Source organism: Fulmarus glacialis, unplaced genomic scaffold, assembly GCF_000690835.1.
Source record: "Fulmarus glacialis isolate BGI_N327 unplaced genomic scaffold, ASM69083v1 scaffold29811, whole genome shotgun sequence".
NCBI classification, from domain to species: Eukaryota; Metazoa; Chordata; class Aves; order Procellariiformes; family Procellariidae; genus Fulmarus; species Fulmarus glacialis.
Genome location: NW_009193908.1, coordinates 11,855 through 31,650, shown reverse-complemented (window position 1 = coordinate 31,650; position 19,796 = coordinate 11,855). Strand labels below are relative to the sequence as shown.

Sequence of the window (19,796 nt, the reverse complement as noted above, 5' to 3'; positions counted from 1 at the left end):
TGGAATTCGTGCATTTTGAAATATAATCTGTGGGGCCTATGATCTCATGTATTTCTGCTGTCTTGGAGGTTACAAGCTGCTGAGCCCTGAAGACCCTTGAAGGGTTAGGTGTTGGGAGTATCAAGAGCTGCTTAGGGTTAGAGCCTGGCCTCTTACTACTCCCTCCGTCCCTTAGCTAGGAAGAGGATCAGTTGCATGGTCCATATGGCCAAATTGTCCCTCAAGATAAAGTGTCTGCTCGAAGGGATGGGAGTTGTCTGCGTTGCCATCTGAAGGTTGTTCCCCATAATAGGCAAAATTGCACCGACTTAATTCGGGCGAGCTCAGGTACAGGGGGCTGTGAAGCCACTTCATGTGGCAGTTTCTGTCAGAGCAGCTGTTAGATTAAAGCTGGGTTGATAAAACTGTCCGCACTTGATAAATCACTTTCTATTGTTTTACACACATGTAAAGGTGGTGTTGTGAAATTATTTTAAACTTACTTTTTTTTTTAATTTACTTTTTAAAAAGTGGTCAAGCTAAAATTCTGTTCAGATGAACCGAGCATGGTCATCTGTCTCTTCAGAAGGGGAAGCTGTATGCCGAGGAATAGGACCAAAATAAATTGTAAGAGATCTAGAAGTTTTGTAGCTCTTCAGTAGTGATGCAGGTGGAAGATGATTACTATATTTGTACTACAGGATTTTAAAACAAAAAATATATTGATGTTTTTTCTAACGTTTTTGTTAAGCCTTCTAAACAGGATTTTTTTTCTTTCTTTGCTTGTTATACTTAACTGCTCCTTTGCCTTTGGTGCCCTGGTCTAGAAAGAACTCCTTCCCTTCCTCCTCCAAGTCAGTGAATCATTTGTTAATAATATCCAAGTCGACTTACTTCCTGATAGATAGACCAAACTGCAGATTTAGAAAACCTGTGTCTTACTGCTGATACTCACAATAATATTCCAATTTACCCAAAATGGATTTTTTAATAATATTAATGAGGTGTTAGTCTACAGGTATTCAGTTAGTTTGGCATTTCAATTTTAGATTTGAATTCAGAAGCTTTTCATTTCCTAGTGTCACTTAATACATTTCATCTCCAGTTAAAGAGTATTGCTCCTATTATGATGGATCAGTCTGAGTCAGGGGCACATTGTACTAGATGGCATAATACCTTAGATTTAAAAAAAAAAAAAAAAAAAAAAAAAAAGAGACACACATTGTGAAGATTTGAGTCATTGATAGCTTCAGGATAAAAACAGGGCCTCAAGATTTTTTTTTCTTACAGCTTTTTACTGCTTTTACAATCCATCCCCCTTCTTCTGTGAGTTTATGTGATTGACTTTGCAGACTTCACTTTTTTTCCTCTCTGGGAAAAATTGAGATTGAATATATTCTGTTGTCTTGCATTGTAAACAGCTCATGCATAAGTGTATCTTTTCCTTTTAAAGGTCAAGTACATACAAATCTCAAGGGATTGATGTCACAGTTAAGTACAGTCAAGGAAGCTGGACTGGAGTTCTGGGTACAGATGTCATTAGTATCCCAAAAGGAATCTATGGCAGCTACACCATCAACATTGCTACCATTCTTGAATCAGAGAATTTCTTCTTACCAGGGGTTAAATGGCACGGGATTCTTGGTCTTGCCTACGATGCCTTAGCCAAGGTAAATCGTCCACTCCCCAGCTGTTGTCTTTCACAATGACAATAAATAGAAATCTAACTATTAAAATAAAGTGAGCAGATGATATGTCAGCATTAGACTTTTTTTTGATCCTTTGTGTTTGTTCAAGAAAGAATAAATTGGGTTGTGATGGTACCAGAGTCCCATGTGAGGATTTTGGCTTTTCTGGTGATGAAGGCTTCAATTTTAGCTCCTCTGGAATGAATAAGCTTTTACAGAGCTTGTAGTACCAGAGTATGGGAGTAAAGGCTTCTGGTATGTGTGTGGAGGGTGTTTATTAGGGCTCTGATGATCTCCCTCAAGACTTGTCAATGGACTAATGAACTTACTTGGCAAAGCCCTTGGCAGTTCATCCTAAGACATTCTCCATTCATAAGTAAAAGTTGAGATGGAGGGCATGTATGGATGATTTCAGAACAAATATTAGCGACAGTGTTTTCATCAACATAGAACCAAGCACATCCTGTTCTTGTGGAGGTAGGAAATTCAGGTAGAAGTTTAAATTAAAACCTAAAATTTATAGTCTAAAACTTATAACCTTATAGTCACTGAAAATGTAATTGGAGTAGTATATAGTCATAGTTTTCAACATACACATAACTGTCTGAGAAATTTACAAACTGAGTTATATCCCGCTAGAACAAACAATTCAACACTGCCTGCCGACTCTGGAATTAAAATGCTTTATTCAAGAGTTGTGTGATCATTGTGTTGATTTCTGCCATATTTGTTGCCATACACTGTCGACAGACAGAGAAGAGCTGCTTCTCAGACTCTGGTTTGGGCAAAGAGTGTATTCAGGGCATTTATTTTTCCCTTCTTCCAAAGACTTCAGTGTTGTTGGCTTCTGAGGCTGCTCTGTGCTTTGTGTAGTAAGAGCACTTGGCACCTCGCAAGCTCGCCAGGGTCTCTGTCTATCATGAGATGTACCTGCACGGAAATCTGAATTACAATGAAATTGCAGTACTCTAATAACTGCAGACAAGCATGACATGCAGTGTAGGAAAGAACCTGTTGGCCATAGTGAGCTGAAGTGAGTGTGCTTGGATATGAAGTTCTTTAAAAGAAAGAAGAGGAAATTAGAGCCATTGAATTCAAAGTTCATTAGAATTAAACTATGTTTAAAAACTGAAAATCCTCACTTTAAAATTCTGCCTTTTAACTGTGGAAAGGTGGGAAGGGCAAGTTACATTTGACTGTTCTAATAACCCAAAGCCTTTTCCCAACAGAAAGCATCAGTGAGAGTTTCTGCCTGAAACTGAAACTAGTATTTGAGTTTGAAAACTGCAGTTTCAAGTGCTTTAGGGATTTCTATGACAGTGGTCAAGAGTAAAAATGTTTTTAAAAACAGCAGAAACAGAGAAATGACAGATATTGGTTTTTTAATGACTTATTATATCTAGAATTTTCATCACCTGGTTGTCAGAAATTCAATTTACTTGTGAAAAGTGGTCTTGTTTGAATGATTTGCTCATTTCTGCAAAGAAACTTTTTAATGAATACTTCTGCAATTCTTTTGCTTTTTTGTTTTGTTTTTCAACACCTTCAAGCCTTCAAGTTCGGTGGAGACGTTCTTTGATTCTCTTGTGAGGCAGGCAAAGATCCCCAACATTTTCTCCTTGCAGATGTGTGGTGCTGGACTGCCTGTTTCTGGAAGTGGTACCAACGGAGGTAGTCTTGTGGGTATCTGTCAATCTGAGAGGGAAGATGTATCTTTGTTAATCTCTCTCCCTCTTTTCTATGACTATCCTAATTCTTCCAAATTTAGTGTTTAAATATACAAAATGTTTTATTATTTTTTAAGGAAAAGTTAAGCATTTAGGCAAAAACTTAAGTGTCTATTTTTATTCTCCATTCTTTTTTTCTCTCTCAATTTTGAGTAGACTTCTGCATTTCAAGTTTTATTTTAATAAAGAAAAACAGAAATGTTGTGGTGTTTCCTCATGGCAGATTTCTTAAACTGAGTAGTCCCTTACTCAGCTGCTAAGCTTGTTCAGACTCATCAAAATGCTACAGTAGTTTTTTTTACATGATGTGAAAAGGAGGAGAGGAATCAAGGCTTTTTTCCTTTTTTTTTTTTGTAGACAACATACCAAAGGAAATAATCTGAAGACCAGGTCTTCCCCTTGTTGTTACTCTGGGAATTCTTTCCATCAGTTTCAGTGGGACCAAGAATTGGCCTTTATTTGGATCATGAGTTCCTGAATTATGCTGAAATAAGCATATCAGCACAGGAGTTGATCACAAATAGTTATTTTGCTGTAAATTCACAAACTGTAAATGTTAGCGGACTTGAGATAGATGAAGCCCAAGAGAGAACTCGCGTATGTTAGTTTAGTTCAAAGTCCGATTCTCTTAAGATGCTCCCAGTCAGCTTCAATGTAAGTCTTGATGGAATCTAATAGTGATAGCAATGATGGGATGGTCATATTCCATTTTGGATGTGTGTAAGAAGAATTGAGTGTTCTTAAGCAGCATTAAGGTTTTTCTGATCTGATAAAATCCATTTATGATGTGCAAGTTTAATATACTGTCCCATTTTCATACATTGCCTAGATTAAACCACTGAAGATACTGTTTTGATTTTAAACAGTGGAGCTTTCATAAGATAATCAGTGTGAGCCTGTAGATGAAGGTGCTGGTAATTTGGCCCAATATGGGAATTCTGTTTGATTGAAGCATGATCTATTTAATGTCTAGATGTTTCATACTGCTTTATTATTGACAAAGAACTTGTCAGTAAAATCCTTACAAATGGTGCTAAATTAAAATTTTGTTGCTCTGTGTATCACGATTAAATATTGCCCTTTTTTCCTGTACTTGCCCCAAAACTAAACATCTGGGATTTTAAAGCGTGTGAATTCTTTTCTCCTTTCCCTTAGGTTCTGGGTGGAATTGAACCAAGTCTGTACAAGGGTGATATTTGGTACACACCAATCAAAGAGGAGTGGTATTACCAGGTTGAAATTCTCAAACTGGAGGTCGGAGGACAGAACCTTGAATTGGACTGCAGAGAGGTATTTGCGATATTCTGTCTATATAAAACACAAGTCTGGTTAAGAAAAACACTTAATCAGTTTTGTCTTTGCAAGCAGATGTGTACTGCAGTCTCCTCTGAGAATTAAGGCTGTGTGGTAAGTTTGAAAAGAAATGAATGAGCCATGTGAAATGCAGTGTGTACATCAAGCAAGTTAAAATTGCTTCAAAGAGGACTTAGTCATTGATAGTATTTTCAGTAAATTAGGGACTAAGCTACAACTGTCAAGCGAACAATCCACTGAAAATAAGGCTGCTGTGGTTTGCAAGGGCTCAGCCTCTTGACTAGTTTCAGTTGTAACGAAGGTGTCTAACCACTGAAGGTGGTTCAAGGAGTCTTTAAACAACTACAGTTTATGGTTTTCTGTTACACACTAAAATCAAACCAAAGGGTTTTAAAGCAATTCTGGTCAAACAAAGAAAAGGGAAGATTTTGGATTGACCCCTGTGGTGATGTCTAAGCATGTAATTCACTATGGCAGTGAGCAGGTGTCATCCTGGGACCCTTCCCAAAGTATCTCATCCTATGCCTCCTTTTTTTAATTATTTTTTTAATCCATTTTTGCTCACTTCAGCCTTGCCAGTTATTACTCCTGATAGATACGTTTTCTGTTTTTATTAGGAATAATGTTCTGCTGTCTCTGGATCAGTCTAATGAGACTGTGTTGTAGCAGCTTTTATTTCAAAGCTGTTTCGTTTTTTTCTGGAGGACATGTGTGTATGTGTGTATTTCATTTGTTTCTTACTGTTGCTTGTTGCTATTCATGTTTTGATTTTAGTTTATAATTTTCATGCCCCGTTTTCATTAGACATCTTAATTTTATCTTACGCTTGTTCTCTGAGTTGGAAATCATTGGGACATGGTAATTCTAAAGTTTTTATAGTTCATACAAATTAAGTGAAATTCATTATAAAAATCTTACTTGTGCATAAATATTATATTTCCATACAAAATATGGAAATCATATTGCCATATAAAATATTTAAAATTCGTCATATTGTCTTTCAACTTAATAAGCAAAACAAGGTCTATTTAAATGCTTCTATTATACTCTTAGAAAAGCAAAACTGCTGGTCCTGTAATATAAATGTTTGTGTTTGCTTTTCTTTCTTGCCTTAAAAAACAGTCAACATGTTTTTGAAGAGGAGCCCTTGTACTAATGGTTTAATACATGCTGTTTCCAGAAAACAACTCACTGAAAAACCTAGCGGTGTTACGAAAGTTTCCTGTTATTGTCGCTCTTTTCTGAGCCAGCGTTTGCTTTCACATTGTACGTATTAGCACAGTGTGCTAGTCACTGTTACAGAAGGCATCATTCATTTCTTGATCAAAGGAGATCTTCCCGCAAAAATTTAGAGGAAGAACAGTAAATTAGAGCTAGTATGATTAAAGTTTGGCTAGTTAGGGGCTTGCAGAGGATGCATAATTCACGGTATAGGATGATGAACTATGTGCCCTCTCTCCTCTTAGTTGTTTTCTAGGAAATGGAACATTTTTTGTAACCGTAACCAGAGACTACTCCTTTCCTTGCAAGGGAAAAGCAGTCCCCTCGCTTCAATGCCGGGAATCTGTCCAGTGTTACACTACAGCTGTGGCCTTGAGCCTGGCAGAGCAGGGCTGAGCTGCCAGCAGTGCACGCTGCATAGGGTGCGCTGTTAAATATTAACCAGGAAGACTAACAAGGCAAGAAGTTACTGCCCGCTGCAAGTACACTGTGCACAGCATGAAAATCCAGGTGCTTAGTCCCTGGCCGAGTGATTCTGCTACTCCAGGCATTTTGCGTGGTTTTATGTTAGTGATTGGCCCTCTTGGCTATGCCTCCTACCTACTTTTTTTACAAGGGTGGCTCTCCAGGATGTTGGTGATTGTGTATTTGTGGTACAAATCTGTTAAAATGGACTTCACAATGTCTTGATAGTTCTCTCTACTCTTTAGAAGTATTTCTGAGTGTATAATAAATGGTTTCCTGTTTGCTTTCAGCTCTGCTTGGCAGCCTATAGCATCTCTTCTTTCAAAAAGAAAGTAACTAAGAGTTACTTTTTTACTTTTTGGTGGGTTTTATTTTTGTCCCTGCGCTAAAGATATTCCATGTGACTTGATAACATCTGAACCAATGTATTTTAAATTCACTTGCTGTTTGGCCTCTTCGTAAAAAGCTTACGCTTTTTACGTATATACGTATACGTAATATACGCTGTATATTACCTTCTGTCTTATGATTATGCCATAAACATGTTCAGTTATATTGATCCTGCTGCCTAAGCTGGTAACAAAAGTAGTTAATGCAAGCAGCTGCACTGCTACTTGCTTTTTTTTTTCTCCCCCACAATTAATCATAGTTTTTAAGGAGTTCATGAAAAAAGATGTACCTTTTAAAATGTTTATTCTTTGTTTACTGTATCTGAAGGTTGCTGAAATCTCTTCATCTGAGGGTTGGGGGTTTAATAATGAAGAGAAATGTTTGCTTAGTTTTTTTAGTGCAGATTTTGAGACAGTAAGATGGAAATTTCAGGTTTCCTTGTACTTGTTTTTGTCTGTGTTTTAGTGATTTTCAGCAGTCAAGAGAGAAAGGTGTGGCTTTTGGCATTTGTACTCTTGAGCCAGTACCGAACATGACATGTAATGAAGCCTAATGTTCCCTGACTATTCTTAAATTAGATAGTCATTAAAAGTAGGCTGCTACATTGTGTTTAAACTAGAGTGAGTTGTTTTCATAATAGCAGAGACCTTGATCCAGAGCTTGGACATATATGTAAGCTACATCAGCGTGCTTAGCATCTGCCTGCACTGACCGTGAGAGTGCTTTTCCCCAAAGCGTATGGCAGTAAAGTGGATTAGATCACACCTCTGAAAGGGGCTGGGCTTTACTTCTTTTTACAGTGGTCTGGACATTTGCAACAGCTGCCATGACACGCAGTAATTTCCTGAGTGGTCCAGGTAAACTCTCTCTTGCGTCTAGGCTGACCGTATCTTGCTTTTGTTCTCAGACTTCTTTTGAATTCAAGTTATCAATTAAAGTGAGCTGCTGACAGGTATGACATGCAGGTTTGGGAGGAGAGCTACCAAAAAGGAACAGCTTTGTTATTGTTATGAAACAGTGGAATCTGCATTACATTAACTACAGTGTGTAACTTCTCACCTTTTTTCCCCCCTCCCTAGTATAATGCCGATAAAGCAATAGTAGACAGTGGGACCACGCTTCTCCGTCTCCCCCAGAAAGTCTTCAGTGCTGTTGTGCAAGCAATAGCTCGCACGTCCCTGGTAAGCTAATGTCATTAAATCTGCTCAAAATGTTAAATTCCTATTAAATGATCACATGATCTTTGAAAGGAGTGTCACCTTTGCTATCTACCTCGTAAGTCATAGGGTTTTAACCTGAGGGGAGCAGAATCTTTCCTGGTCTACTCCTGTTAATAAGTGAGAAATGACTGATCATCTTTGATGGAAACGGAAAAGGGAAAGGAAGAGAGGAAAAGGGAAAGGGAGGAGGGAAAAGGGGGATCCAAGTACAGACAAGAAGTTTGTGTATGGAAATGCGTCAGAAATAGTGCAGAGATGGAATATTTTGTTCTAAGCATTTCAGAAACATGGACATAATCCCTGTTGCTCTGATTCAAAGTATTAAGACTGCAAAAATCAGTCCTTTCATTCAAAATGGAGTGTTTATAAAGTAGAAGAACCTGCTACTGCAAGCAGTTCTTTTCCAAGTATAATGCTTATTGTTGTATAGAGTGGATGCCATTCATTAGGATTATTCATATTAATAAAGCTGCTTTTGACCTTCATTATTGAATTATTTATGTTTAAAAGCGTCTTTCTTTGGAAATAGAGAGGGCTTTAGAAGTAGGGCATGGGGATGGTGGATTTCTCTGAGTGTAGAGTAACTGAAGCAGCATTTTCTAGTTACTAAAATCTATTCATAAGTTTTGGTTGAATACAGGGAACAGCGCCAAGAAGGTTAAAGATGAAGAATAAATCCCAGATATCTCAATGTGAACAATTTTGATATTTTTGCCATGGATTCACAATCAGACAGCAGTAGTCATTGCAAATCACAGGAAATACAGTAACCGGACTATTGGCCAGCTGTCCAAAAGACAGAGTATTTGCCTGTATGCTGATAAGTCAAGACTGAGATCCTTTTCCTACCTGATTGAGAGCAGAGATTTGGCACGAAGTGTTCTTCACTGCCTGCACATGTCCAGTATCTGAAATAAATGTACCAGTTATCTTAGTAGCTCAGCTTCCCTGGTTGAAAAGTTCTTCTCTTTGCAAAGCACTTAAGTATTGACTGGAACAATTTCGGTCGATGGTGGGGGAATTGAAAGAAGCCTACCCAACAGCTCTTGTAACGGCACCTTGCGGATAGGGCATCCTCCTGTGAAGTGGGTCACAGCGGTCCACGCTCCTCTCTGATGTTGTTCAGGAGATTTGAACTAGGGCCTTCCACATGACAAGTAAATAGTCAACTGATCAATAAGTATTAGAGGGGAACCACTCGCTCGCTCTGCTTAATGGTTTCTGTTCTTCATATTAAAAATGCATAAACTAACTCTTCTCTTTTAGGGTTTCTTTTTAGATCTCAAGGACCTTGCTGCTGTACCCTTTTCCCTCCACACACACCAAAAATTACTTTCACAGCTCTAAACAAAGGAGATAGTCTATTAAATAAGAAAGTAGTTGCAAGATGTAAGGATCACATTCTACCTGTTTAGGAGCAATGTCAGGAAAATGGGTATTTTCAACAATTGTACCATGGCATCACAACCATACTCTTAGCGCTCTGTGCTTCCGGCAGGCTATGTACCACTGAAACATAAAATCATCTGCTGTAGTCAGACATACTTCTCTGACCACAGGTGAACTAGGTTAACAAGTTCCTGCTCCTAGCAGCTTGTTATGAGCTTCCCAGCAAGACGTTATTGCCCCCTCAGGTATGCTGGGATAACTGCATGTGAAGCATTCCTTTATTCAGCTCCATTAAAAACCAAGGCTGTGAGCTTTATGCTCTTTAGTGGTGCAGACTGTTTTTTAAACCTTACTTATTTGGACTGAAGTCTTTTAGGGAGCAGCTATAGATGCAGTTTGATGTTGGCAGGTCTGAAGGGTGATGGTTTTGGCAGATGGGCAGAGATGAGCCACAGCTACTACAGGTGGCAGCTACTACACCTCACTGAGCTGAAGCCAGAACAGCATGTCTACTCACAGCATTAATATAATGCTAAGTTAATAAGTTGAAGAAAGGAAGGCTCAAATAAATCTAAAATCTTTTAACCTTTTAGGTATCATACAGCCAAATCCCCCCCCAATGCATTTCTTCAGTGTACAGAAATAAGGCAAAGAAATGCAATGTAATAAGCAGTCTTTCTGGGAAATGAAAGTAGGCACTTAAAATAGAGCACTTTATAGACTTGGTCTGTCCAGTCTGGGTGCTATCTTGCAGTCTTTCTCAGATCACAAGCTCTGCTTTCCAAGAGAAAATGGAAAGAGAGGAGAACTATGTTTTTCAGCAGGTCTGGCCTGGGACTTAGCTGTGAGGGGCAGAGCGTACTGTACTGTGCCAAGAGGTGTACTTAAGTGTGCATTGAGAATTAAGGGTAAAAGCAGTCTGTTTGTGACAGTAAGTCTCATTGTGTGTTTACATCAGTGTACGTATGCTTGTTGGCCCAAGAACAGAGATGAGGACCTGGAAGTATTAAGGCTTTAATACTGTGCAGCCCTAACAAATATTTCATTGGCAGGAATGTGGGGTGGAGTGAATACCTGTCACCTGTAAAATGCCATATAACTAATGTATGAGCTGATGTTTACAAAATAATCGATATCACAGATAAATACAAATGAGGGGAGTGGAGAGGCTGGATTCCATCTTTCTTCTTCACCCAAATGGGAGGCTTTGGCTCTGCAGCGTCAGAACAAGATACTGCCTTGGATGTTGCTTCACGTGGGAATAAGAACCAGCACAAAGTAATGCACTCAAATAAGGAAGATTTTTCCTCTGATCTGGCAGCAGATCAGCTTCAGGGAGCATGAACATTAGACAAGATGTTTGTCTTAGGCAAACAAGCTCTGTAGGGGTTTGCTTATTGCTGTGTTAGTACCATGGATATATTAAGAAGTACTGTTAATCAACCTTATTTCAAAAGCATGTCAAGTTGTACTGGTAGTGAGTGGCAGGGCAGCAAAAGAGACAGAGGGACGTGTTTCTTTCCATTGACTGTGGCAGACCTTGATTCCCTTAGATGCCAGGAGATTTTGGCTTAGCCCTTGGCTTCAAAACCCTAAAGTTGAGTAAGAAGCTGTAGGTATGTGAGGAAGGGAGATGACTCCATTACATATTCATGTGGTTTGTATTTTGGTTTGTGTTCTTAAAAGAATGTCTGCTGCTTCAAAACGTTGGTGTTTGGTCAGAGCTGTTCAGAGAAGAGGTAGGCAGGTAGTAAAAGCCCGTTGATGCTTTGCCTCTTTGCAGTACTAATTGCTCAGGGAGGTCATACATGTTCATTGCAGAAGTGGAAGTAATGAGACACAAATAGGGAGGGAAGGGAGAGCTAAACTTGCTTTTACATCTTCACCCTTCTTCCAAGTCATAATGGGTTATGATGCACCTTGATTTGTGTGTTGGGTTTTTGCTTTGATCCTTAAAGAAAAAGCTCTTTGTCAGACTTGTGTTCATGCTTGAATATCTCCATGGGAATGGAAGAAGTATTGAATAGTGGTAGTGATCATTTACAAAAATCTATCAGAATGTATGTAATCTGTATGTATCACTGTTTGTTTGTTTGTTTTAATAGATACAAGAATTCTCTTCTGGTTTCTGGACTGGTTCACAGCTTGCATGCTGGGATAAAACTGAAAGACCCTGGTCCTTATTTCCCAAACTCTCCATTTACCTGAGGGATGAAAACTCCAGTAGGTCGTTTCGGATCTCTATCCTACCACAGGTCTCAACCTTCTTTGTTTATTCAGTTATGCATTTATTTTTACTATTAGGAAGCACATCCTCTTAAAAAATAGGAGCTATTTTTAGCAGTAATAGATAACTGGCTTATTGCATGCAAGGGAAATCTTTTCAAATTAAATTTTAAAAATCAAATTTTAAATAGGGAAAATAGCAAACTTGTCAAACCTAAAACCAAAAAAGAAAAGCACAGTTTCCCTCTGAGTGCAGTCCATGTAGTTGGGAATGATTTTTTTCAAATTGTCAGGAAAAATAGGCAACTTTTTGTTTTGTTTACATGAGCTTTAGCCACATTAGATGTCAATACAGAATGTCTCTGCTCATTTTGATCCTCTCATTTTGGGAAGCAAATTGATTTGTTTTTCATGGCATTCTGAGTTGGAGCACTTCTTCTGAATATGACAGTCTTGGCAATGAGCCTGTGTGATCTCGTCACCACTTTCTGTAACTTGGTTGGTTTATCTTTTATTAATATTCCATCCCAGCTTTTAGAATATAATGTGCCACTTTTATTTTTCCTCTCTGGCTTCCCCTCCCAGCATAGGTTGCAATACAGGCTAGTATCCTCTAACGTTACTAATGCAGTCTTTTACCACAGGGGATGGTCAGGAGCAAAGAGAAGAATGAACCTATTAAGTACATTTTAACTTGAAATATACTAAAGCCTTATGATAAGCTTTTTCTGTACTGATCATGTAGCTTGGCAATCTTTCATCTTCCCTGAGGAGACAAGGGGTAAAATGTGACTTGAATTTATGAATCTAGAGCCTTGAAGCTGACACTGAACGCTCTCTGAATCAATTCCATCCTGATAATTTTTTAAACAATAAAATTATTCTCTAATTTATGTTCATATCCCAAGTTTTTTCTCAGCTATCCTTCCCTTATGGAAAATACAATAAGAAGTGGCTGTCATGAATTTGCTCATATCTTCACGTAGTGACTGTGTTCAAATTTAAGCTTAGAATCCAAGAGCTTTACCTCTTACCTGCATGTAAGCTTTGACCAGTTTTAAGTCATGTACAGAAATCTGTTTGCCCCTATTCATTCTCTATTTCCAGTGGGGCTTGAGTGCTTGAATATAAACATCAAAAGTTATGAACTTCTAAGTACTGTGTGGTGTTGCTTCTTAAACTCTGGCTTTTTTTTTTTTTTTTTAAATAGCTTTATATTCAACCCATCCTTGGAATAGGAGACAATTTACAGTGCTACCGATTCGGCATCTCTTCCTCCACGAATGCTCTAGTTATTGGTGCTACAGTCATGGAAGGCTTCTATGTAATATTTGACAGAGCCCAGAGGAGAGTGGGCTTTGCAGTGAGTCCGTGTGCAGGTGAGAGAAATATTGTTCAGGACTTGGTAAGTGAGGAAACACCTGCTCTCTCAGAGAAACACCTTTGCCACTTATCTGACGAGGAAAAGCATGGTTACTCATGAAGTGTGAAGGGTATATTTTTGAGCAATCCCAAGCTCCCATTTCAAGGGGAGAAAAGAAGAGGCTGTATTGCACGCAACAGTCTTTTGGTATGAAGTAAATCAGCCTCAGCTCTGGGTACCTTAGCTGCATTGCTCCCTCTGAGAGAAGATCTTCTTTCTAAGACATCTGTGTGTGCGGTTTCCCCAACAGTTACATGAGATGAGTCCCTGTTTTTAATGCAGCTTCATTTTTGTGTAGTTCCTGATCTAATTTGTGGATAAATGGATTCTTCAACTAACTTTTGCTATGTGCAGTGAAGTACCTTACCCGCGCTTTTCTCTTAATGTAAATTGTGCCCTTTCAGCCTCTCAGAAATACTCAAAGAAAGAGCCAAGATGAAAATGGGACTCAAATTAAGACTTGTGGTGTTTGTGTTGGTTCTAAACAAATTGTTCTCTCAGTGTAAGTAGAAAGCCATTAATTTTTTAATTAGTTGCTGAGGAAATGTGAAAAAGCTCATAATTTTTGGCTGATTTTACAGTGCTGGTTAACTTTCTTGCTTTTTCGTGATTTCTCTTATCTCACCAAGGGTAGCTAAAAACAAAAGTTTTGGGGTTTCCTCCCCTTGTTGTTGAGATATTGCCTTGGCACCACAAGAACATACAAGTGGGAGAGGGGAGAAAGGACGTGCACCCATATGCAAGTCTCTGTCCCAAATAGAAGTGGTCTATGCCCTGAAAAACACTGTATCATCTGAGATTTGGATGAGAAAAGGACTACGACTGACAGTGCTTTTTTAATCCCCAGTATTTATGTTAGAGAGGGTAAGGGCAGTAAGCGCTTGAGTGCTTAATGCAACCAAGTAGTTGAGGGGAAAAAAGAGAGATACTAGCTAGCTGAGTTGTAGCTCCAGGGCTTTTTAAAAGCTTTTTTTTTAATGTCTGCATTCTTAATGGGTTCAAAATTGTCATCTTTGAGCTTACTATGAAAGAAAATCTGGATATTGATGTGGGTTGCTTAATGAAGACCTCTATGAGGTACCATGCAGTGATGAAAGACGCATTTTGAACGTATCTGGAAGGAGAGTGTAACTAGACAAATACTGCAGACCAGGTTTTCCTGCCTTTCATTCTTCCTTGTGCTTCCTGACTGCAATTTTAGCAAGCATAGAGCTGCCTCCTGTCCCTGCCACACTGCAGCCATTCATGGAGAGGGGAGGGGGCATTTTGACGGATCATACTGACCAACATGTTGTCAGCAGGGGACACGAGCCAGCTGCTCATAAGAACTGCTTTGACAGCACATCTTTGTTGAGAAAAAGAATCAGGGAACCATAATAACACCTTAATGTTAATACTACTACATGCATGCATGGAGTTTGGCCACTTCATGTAGTTCTGCCAACCTCGTCTAGAGAGGAAGAACTGAGCTTGCTGAATAGAAATGAAATCTGAATTTACATGAGCTTGGACACATGACGATACCTAGCTGGTGCTAGAAGGCATTTCCTCCTTGTTTCTTTGTCCATGTTTCATGCATATGTCTAACCTAGCATCATGGGAACTTAGCTTCTTGAGAAATCAGATGGCACAAGCCACTGACTGAGACAAGATATACTGATTTGTCAGACTCCACGCACATGGGGCAGATGACATTTTGCTGGATGTGCCAGTTATTCTGAATTTACTTCTTCACAGCTTGTGGTTTCCATATTTAACGCTACTTTCATGAGAAAACCACAACTGTGAGTGGTTAGCCGTCAGTGCGGTGTGAGGGATTAAGCTGCCTAACTGGCTTCCTGTGGAGGCCAGCCATGTCCTCCATAGCAACTATATTAATGTAGTTTATTTGGAGCTTCTTAGTCTGTTCGTGGGCATAAATTAAATTGAATTACTGGTGGCATAAATCTTCAGAAATAGAGAAATATAAGACCATTTGGTGTGGCTTTGCAATGACTTATGCTTTCTTGTTTACAATAGAGTGTTAACACTAAATTTAAGCCCATGTTTTTATAAGATGTTAAACGGGTATGTGCTGAATACAAAAATGAGGGGAACAGGACTAAAAGCCTTAACTTCATTGAACTCCCAAGTTTCTATTGAGACTTGGCTAGAGATGAGAACTGGCTTATCCCACAATACTCCTTGCACCATTTTCATTCTCCAGGATATACCAAGAGGGAGGAGAGTTAGACAGATGGCTGCAGGAAGCTATTCCATTGTAGCAGGAAAAGACATTTGCTTTTTCCTCAATATGTGAAACCCTTTAAGATTTATTCTGCCTGTTACTAATTTCAAATTGTTTCTAGTTGCTTGTTGATAATTTCAGGGATAACCTACTGTTTACAGGATGACTAGGAAAGGGTTTGGATCAGGTCCCTCCTTGAGACAAGATGTTCAGATCAACTAGTTAGTATTAGTGAAGCAACCTAAAGGTACCTCGGCATCGAGCAGAATTAGACCCCTAGTGTTTTTGCAGTAAGTGAGAAGATCATAGGAGTAAGACTTGGGTATTTTTTAGGGAAGAAATGCACCAAGCACTGTAATCACAAATGACTTCTACACTAAACTGTCATGAGACAAAATGCACCCAAATTTGTGGGCACTAAACTCGAGAGAATGGATGGCATGATGAATAGCAGAGCTTCAGTCCAGGAGGACCTTGGTAACCTGGAGGACTGGGCAGCAGAAACCTCAAGAGTTTCAGCGAACAGAAGTGCAAAGTTCTGCACCTCGAGCAGAAAACCACCATGCATGCGTACAGTCTGGGAAGGGACTGGCTGAATAGCAGCCCTGCGGAAAAAGAACTGGGGATTATGGTGGTCCCTAAATTGAATGCAAGCCAAGGGTGAGTGCAAGTGAAACTACGTAACGAAGGGCAACATCCACCGATTACATTGAGGAAGGTTGGCCAGAGGGATCATGGGGTCTCCATCCTCAGGGTTTTGCAAGACCTGGCTGGATAAAGCTGCAGCTGACCTGATCTATTGATGGTGACAGTCCTGCTCTCTGAGTAGGAGGCTGGACTAGGTGACTTCCAGGGGCCCCTTCCAACCAGCACTTTACAATTTTATGACAAATTTGATCTAACTTCAGGTTTGCTTCCTTTCCAAACCACTCAAGATGGTGAGTGAGTGAGAGTGAGTGTGTTTGAGTTCTACACAAATGTTATAAAATAGCATTTTTCCAGATTTTTGTCCTGTAATGATCAATAATGAAGAAAACCTCATTTATTCAAGGTCAAGAGTTTATTGTAGGTAGCTACCACCAGATGTTCTAAAAAAAAATGCCAAAATATCCTAATTCAGCTAATGTGTAATATGCTCTGTGTGTGACTGTTAGTTTATGTTAAGGGCTTGTTTGAACAATTTAGGCAAATTTCCTCTCTTTTGATTTCCTCTCAGTTTCTCTGGGGTGAAAGAGGGTGAGGGAAAACTTTTCTTTTTGGAGGGAAGAAAGCAGAGGCTGTGCTGCTATCAAGCATTCTCAAAACGTAATTTAAAATGTCAGCCACTATGGCAACAGTTTTGTATTGCCTTTTTTAATAGGAGTAATTATTGTACTCAAGCCAAATAATGAGTAATTAGGGACTGTTTATTTTCAAAGCTATCTCCAAGGTGGAAAATTGTGCTGCGCTTTTTTTTTTCCCACTTCTTCAAAATACTAAATTCCTAAGTAGAAGTACTTATGCCTTGCATTTCACATTAGTATTAAATGTGGTTTAGTTTGGTTGTGCTGCAGGACTTCACTGAGACAGATGAAATGGTGTGAGGGGTTGAGATGTCCAGAAGAAACAACTGCATGGCAGACAAAGTGCAATACTGGGACTCAGAACAAAATGGATTTCTGCCACAGACCTTCTAGGTAGTCTTTTACAAGTCTGTCCACTAATGTGCAGCTTCCTTACCACATCTATGTGTCTTGGCAAAGATATGCTGACGATATAGGGTGCACGGGCCAGTCTATTACCATCTGATGAGTTGAGACAGTACGTGTTTGGTATTCACCAGTGTTAGGGTGCTTGTGGGTGCAGCCTCAGGTTTCACCCAGTCCATGCTAGCAGCATATTGCTGCTAAAGGAGTCTTCCCACACTTGCAGCTGGAGAAGGGGTTGGTTCAGTTGAGTGATCCTACAGAAAATTCCTCATTTGGGCATTTTGTTTGTTATAACAGGTTGGTTTTCCATCAGATCAGCAAGTTGCCCTGACTCTCCTTGCAGCCTACCAGCCACTAGCACCAATACAAAAGAGGCAGCGAGGTACAGGAGTGAGGGCAAGCAAGACTGTCTCTTTCAGCAGCACCCTGTGATTAAGCTGAATTAAGTCTAATGAAACTTAAGCCTTAAAATAATATGAGATGTTGGGAGGTCAGGGACTGAATACCAACTAAAATCTCTCCCAATAAATTGCAGATAAAGCAGCCCACCTATTCTGCATTTGTTTCTCCACAAAGAACCTTAACGGCCACCTTCCTGCCTTCCCAAAACCCAGGTTTTCCAAAGGTTATTTTATTCTAATCTCTTTAAACATGCTTTCAGGAGTCATGTCTAAGATATGTAAGTAAGAGATACTGTTTTCAGTAGGCAGGATCCCTTACAATTTGGCAAGAGTGTGTCTTAAGCAGGAAGGTTAAAAATGAGGCCTTTGTAAGAAATACACAAATGAAGTATCTGACTAGAGAAGTGAATTACAGCTGTTTGAAAGACTTGTTAAAATGCACAAACAGTACTAACTGCAGGCTCCGAGTTGCCCCAAGCAAGCTAAAAGGTATCCATCCTTCCCTGGCCGCACACCTGCAGATACGAAATGCTCTGAATATTTTGTTGCCCTAGGCAACTCACTTGCTCTGCCTTTACAATATGCATAGCCCTGTCCACAACTCAGGGGAACTTTGCTGTGCTTGCCACGGTTACTGTGACAACCATGGGCAGCATAACCCTTTTTAGCAAATACTGGTTTAACAAGTAGGGGTTTGTGATGGTAATGAAACAAGTCACACAGTCTGTGATGTTACCGAGATGGATGGCTGTTCGAAAACAGAGCTGCCAAGGCACCTATTCATGCTTCTTGCCTTAGCTTTGTCATCTCCATTTTTCGAGCTGCTTGGTTAGCTTCTCCCTCCCTGTGCAACTGCACTGCTCCTTTATGTCCCAGCTCCTCACTCCTGACATTGACCTTCCTCTCCACGGTTCCCTTTTTCTGTACAGCTGTCACCCAGCTCTCCTGCCTCACCTCCTCTTCCTTCTGAATTTTCACCTCCACTCACAAGAATATCTGTGCTGCTTTCCACCCTGCACCTTGTGTTTAGGATACAGTCCTTTAAGGTATCTATGAAGCTAATGATCCTTCATGCTGCTCCCTAAGACCCTGGAAGATAGCAAACACAGAAGATGTAAGAATCATCTGAGGTACTCTTCCAGTTGTTGCGAATGCCAGAAACAGACAAAAACTGCCCAGGCTCTGACCTACTCCAGCGTAGGTGTTGTGGGATTTTTAAGCTTTTTTAAAATGACATTTCAGAAAGGTTAGTCCAGAGCGAAAAGGTGATCCAGTGGCTTGGGCTTTAATTTGGGCTGTGGGAAACCTGATTTAAATGTCTGCTTTCTCGTTGACAGCCTGTGGAGATGTGGGAGTATCATGGTCTCCTTATGCTTCAGATTCCCATTTTATAAATATGGAATACTAGTATTTTTATTGCAATGAGAAATACAATAAAACATGAATATGCTGAGATGTATGATGATGGAGGAAAAGGGATATATAGGTATTTAAGCTACATCTTTTGTTATTTGCTTTTAAATGGTGTCTATAGACTTAATGTTTTTCTTTTTGTCATTTCTCAGAAGTTGATGGCTCTCCAGTATCTGAGATTGAAGGCCCTTTCACAACAGCAGATGTTGCAAGCAACTGTGTTTCTAGTGTTTCTTTCCATGAACCAGTGTTGTGGATTGCCTCCTATGCTCTCATGAGCCTGTGTGGAATTATCCTCCTTGTACTGATCATCCTGCTGCTTATTCCACCACGGTGTCAGCATCGCTACACCGACAATGACGTGGTCAATGACGAATCCTCCTTAGTGCGTCATCGATGGAAATGAGAAACTTGATCGTGAAACCTGGGACTTAAACAGAATGAAGAACAAAGTACTTTGCCAAGGGGAAGAAGCCGATGCCTCAGTCCTTTCTACATTCATTACAAATTGCTGTTGAAATCCCGCCAAATACCCTGCATCGTAACTTTTTAAGCTTTATTTTCTAACACTGATTCTGAACCAAAGCACTGTTAACCACCTCTTAAGTGCTACGGTACTGGATTTGCTACTGCAGTATAATGAGCCTTTATGCTCTCAATAGTACCTTCTTTGGGGGAAAAAAAAAAAAAAAGAAAAGGAGGAAAAAAAAAAAGAGAAAAAACCACACCATGATGTTCTTCCACTGTCTGAACAAAGTTGTCCATCCCTCTTTCACAAAAAAAGGAGCTGTCAGTATTTTCTAACTAATCGAGCCCTGACTGTAGAAAAAGAGAAAAAAACTTAATGATCTTTCTTACTAATTGCATTAAATGAATACTGCTTTCTGTTTACATCAATTCATTTTGAAACTGTGCTTATGGTGTGGGGGAGGGAGAAAGGTCAGACTTAAGCAGCAGAGAAAAGCAAGTGAGGTCAAGAAGAAATGTTGGTTTGTGGTTTTTTTTCCTCAAGATCACTGCTGCCA

General features: G+C 39.6%; 1 protein-coding gene across 1 annotated transcript; it reads left to right on the top strand.

Annotated features, from left to right (window-relative positions):
• Positions 1 to 1,432: 1,432 nt before the first annotated feature.
• BACE2 (beta-site APP-cleaving enzyme 2) lies at positions 1,433 to 19,438 on the top strand (the record flags this gene model as incomplete). The annotated part of the gene is made up of 7 exons (XM_009587604.1): positions 1,433 to 1,649; positions 3,218 to 3,346; positions 4,550 to 4,684; positions 7,864 to 7,965; positions 11,499 to 11,648; positions 12,830 to 12,998; positions 18,924 to 19,438. Coding segments are annotated over 7 exons (1,156 nt in total), but the record flags the coding sequence as incomplete, so codon positions are not given.
• Between the last annotated feature and the right edge of the window lie 358 nt (positions 19,439 to 19,796).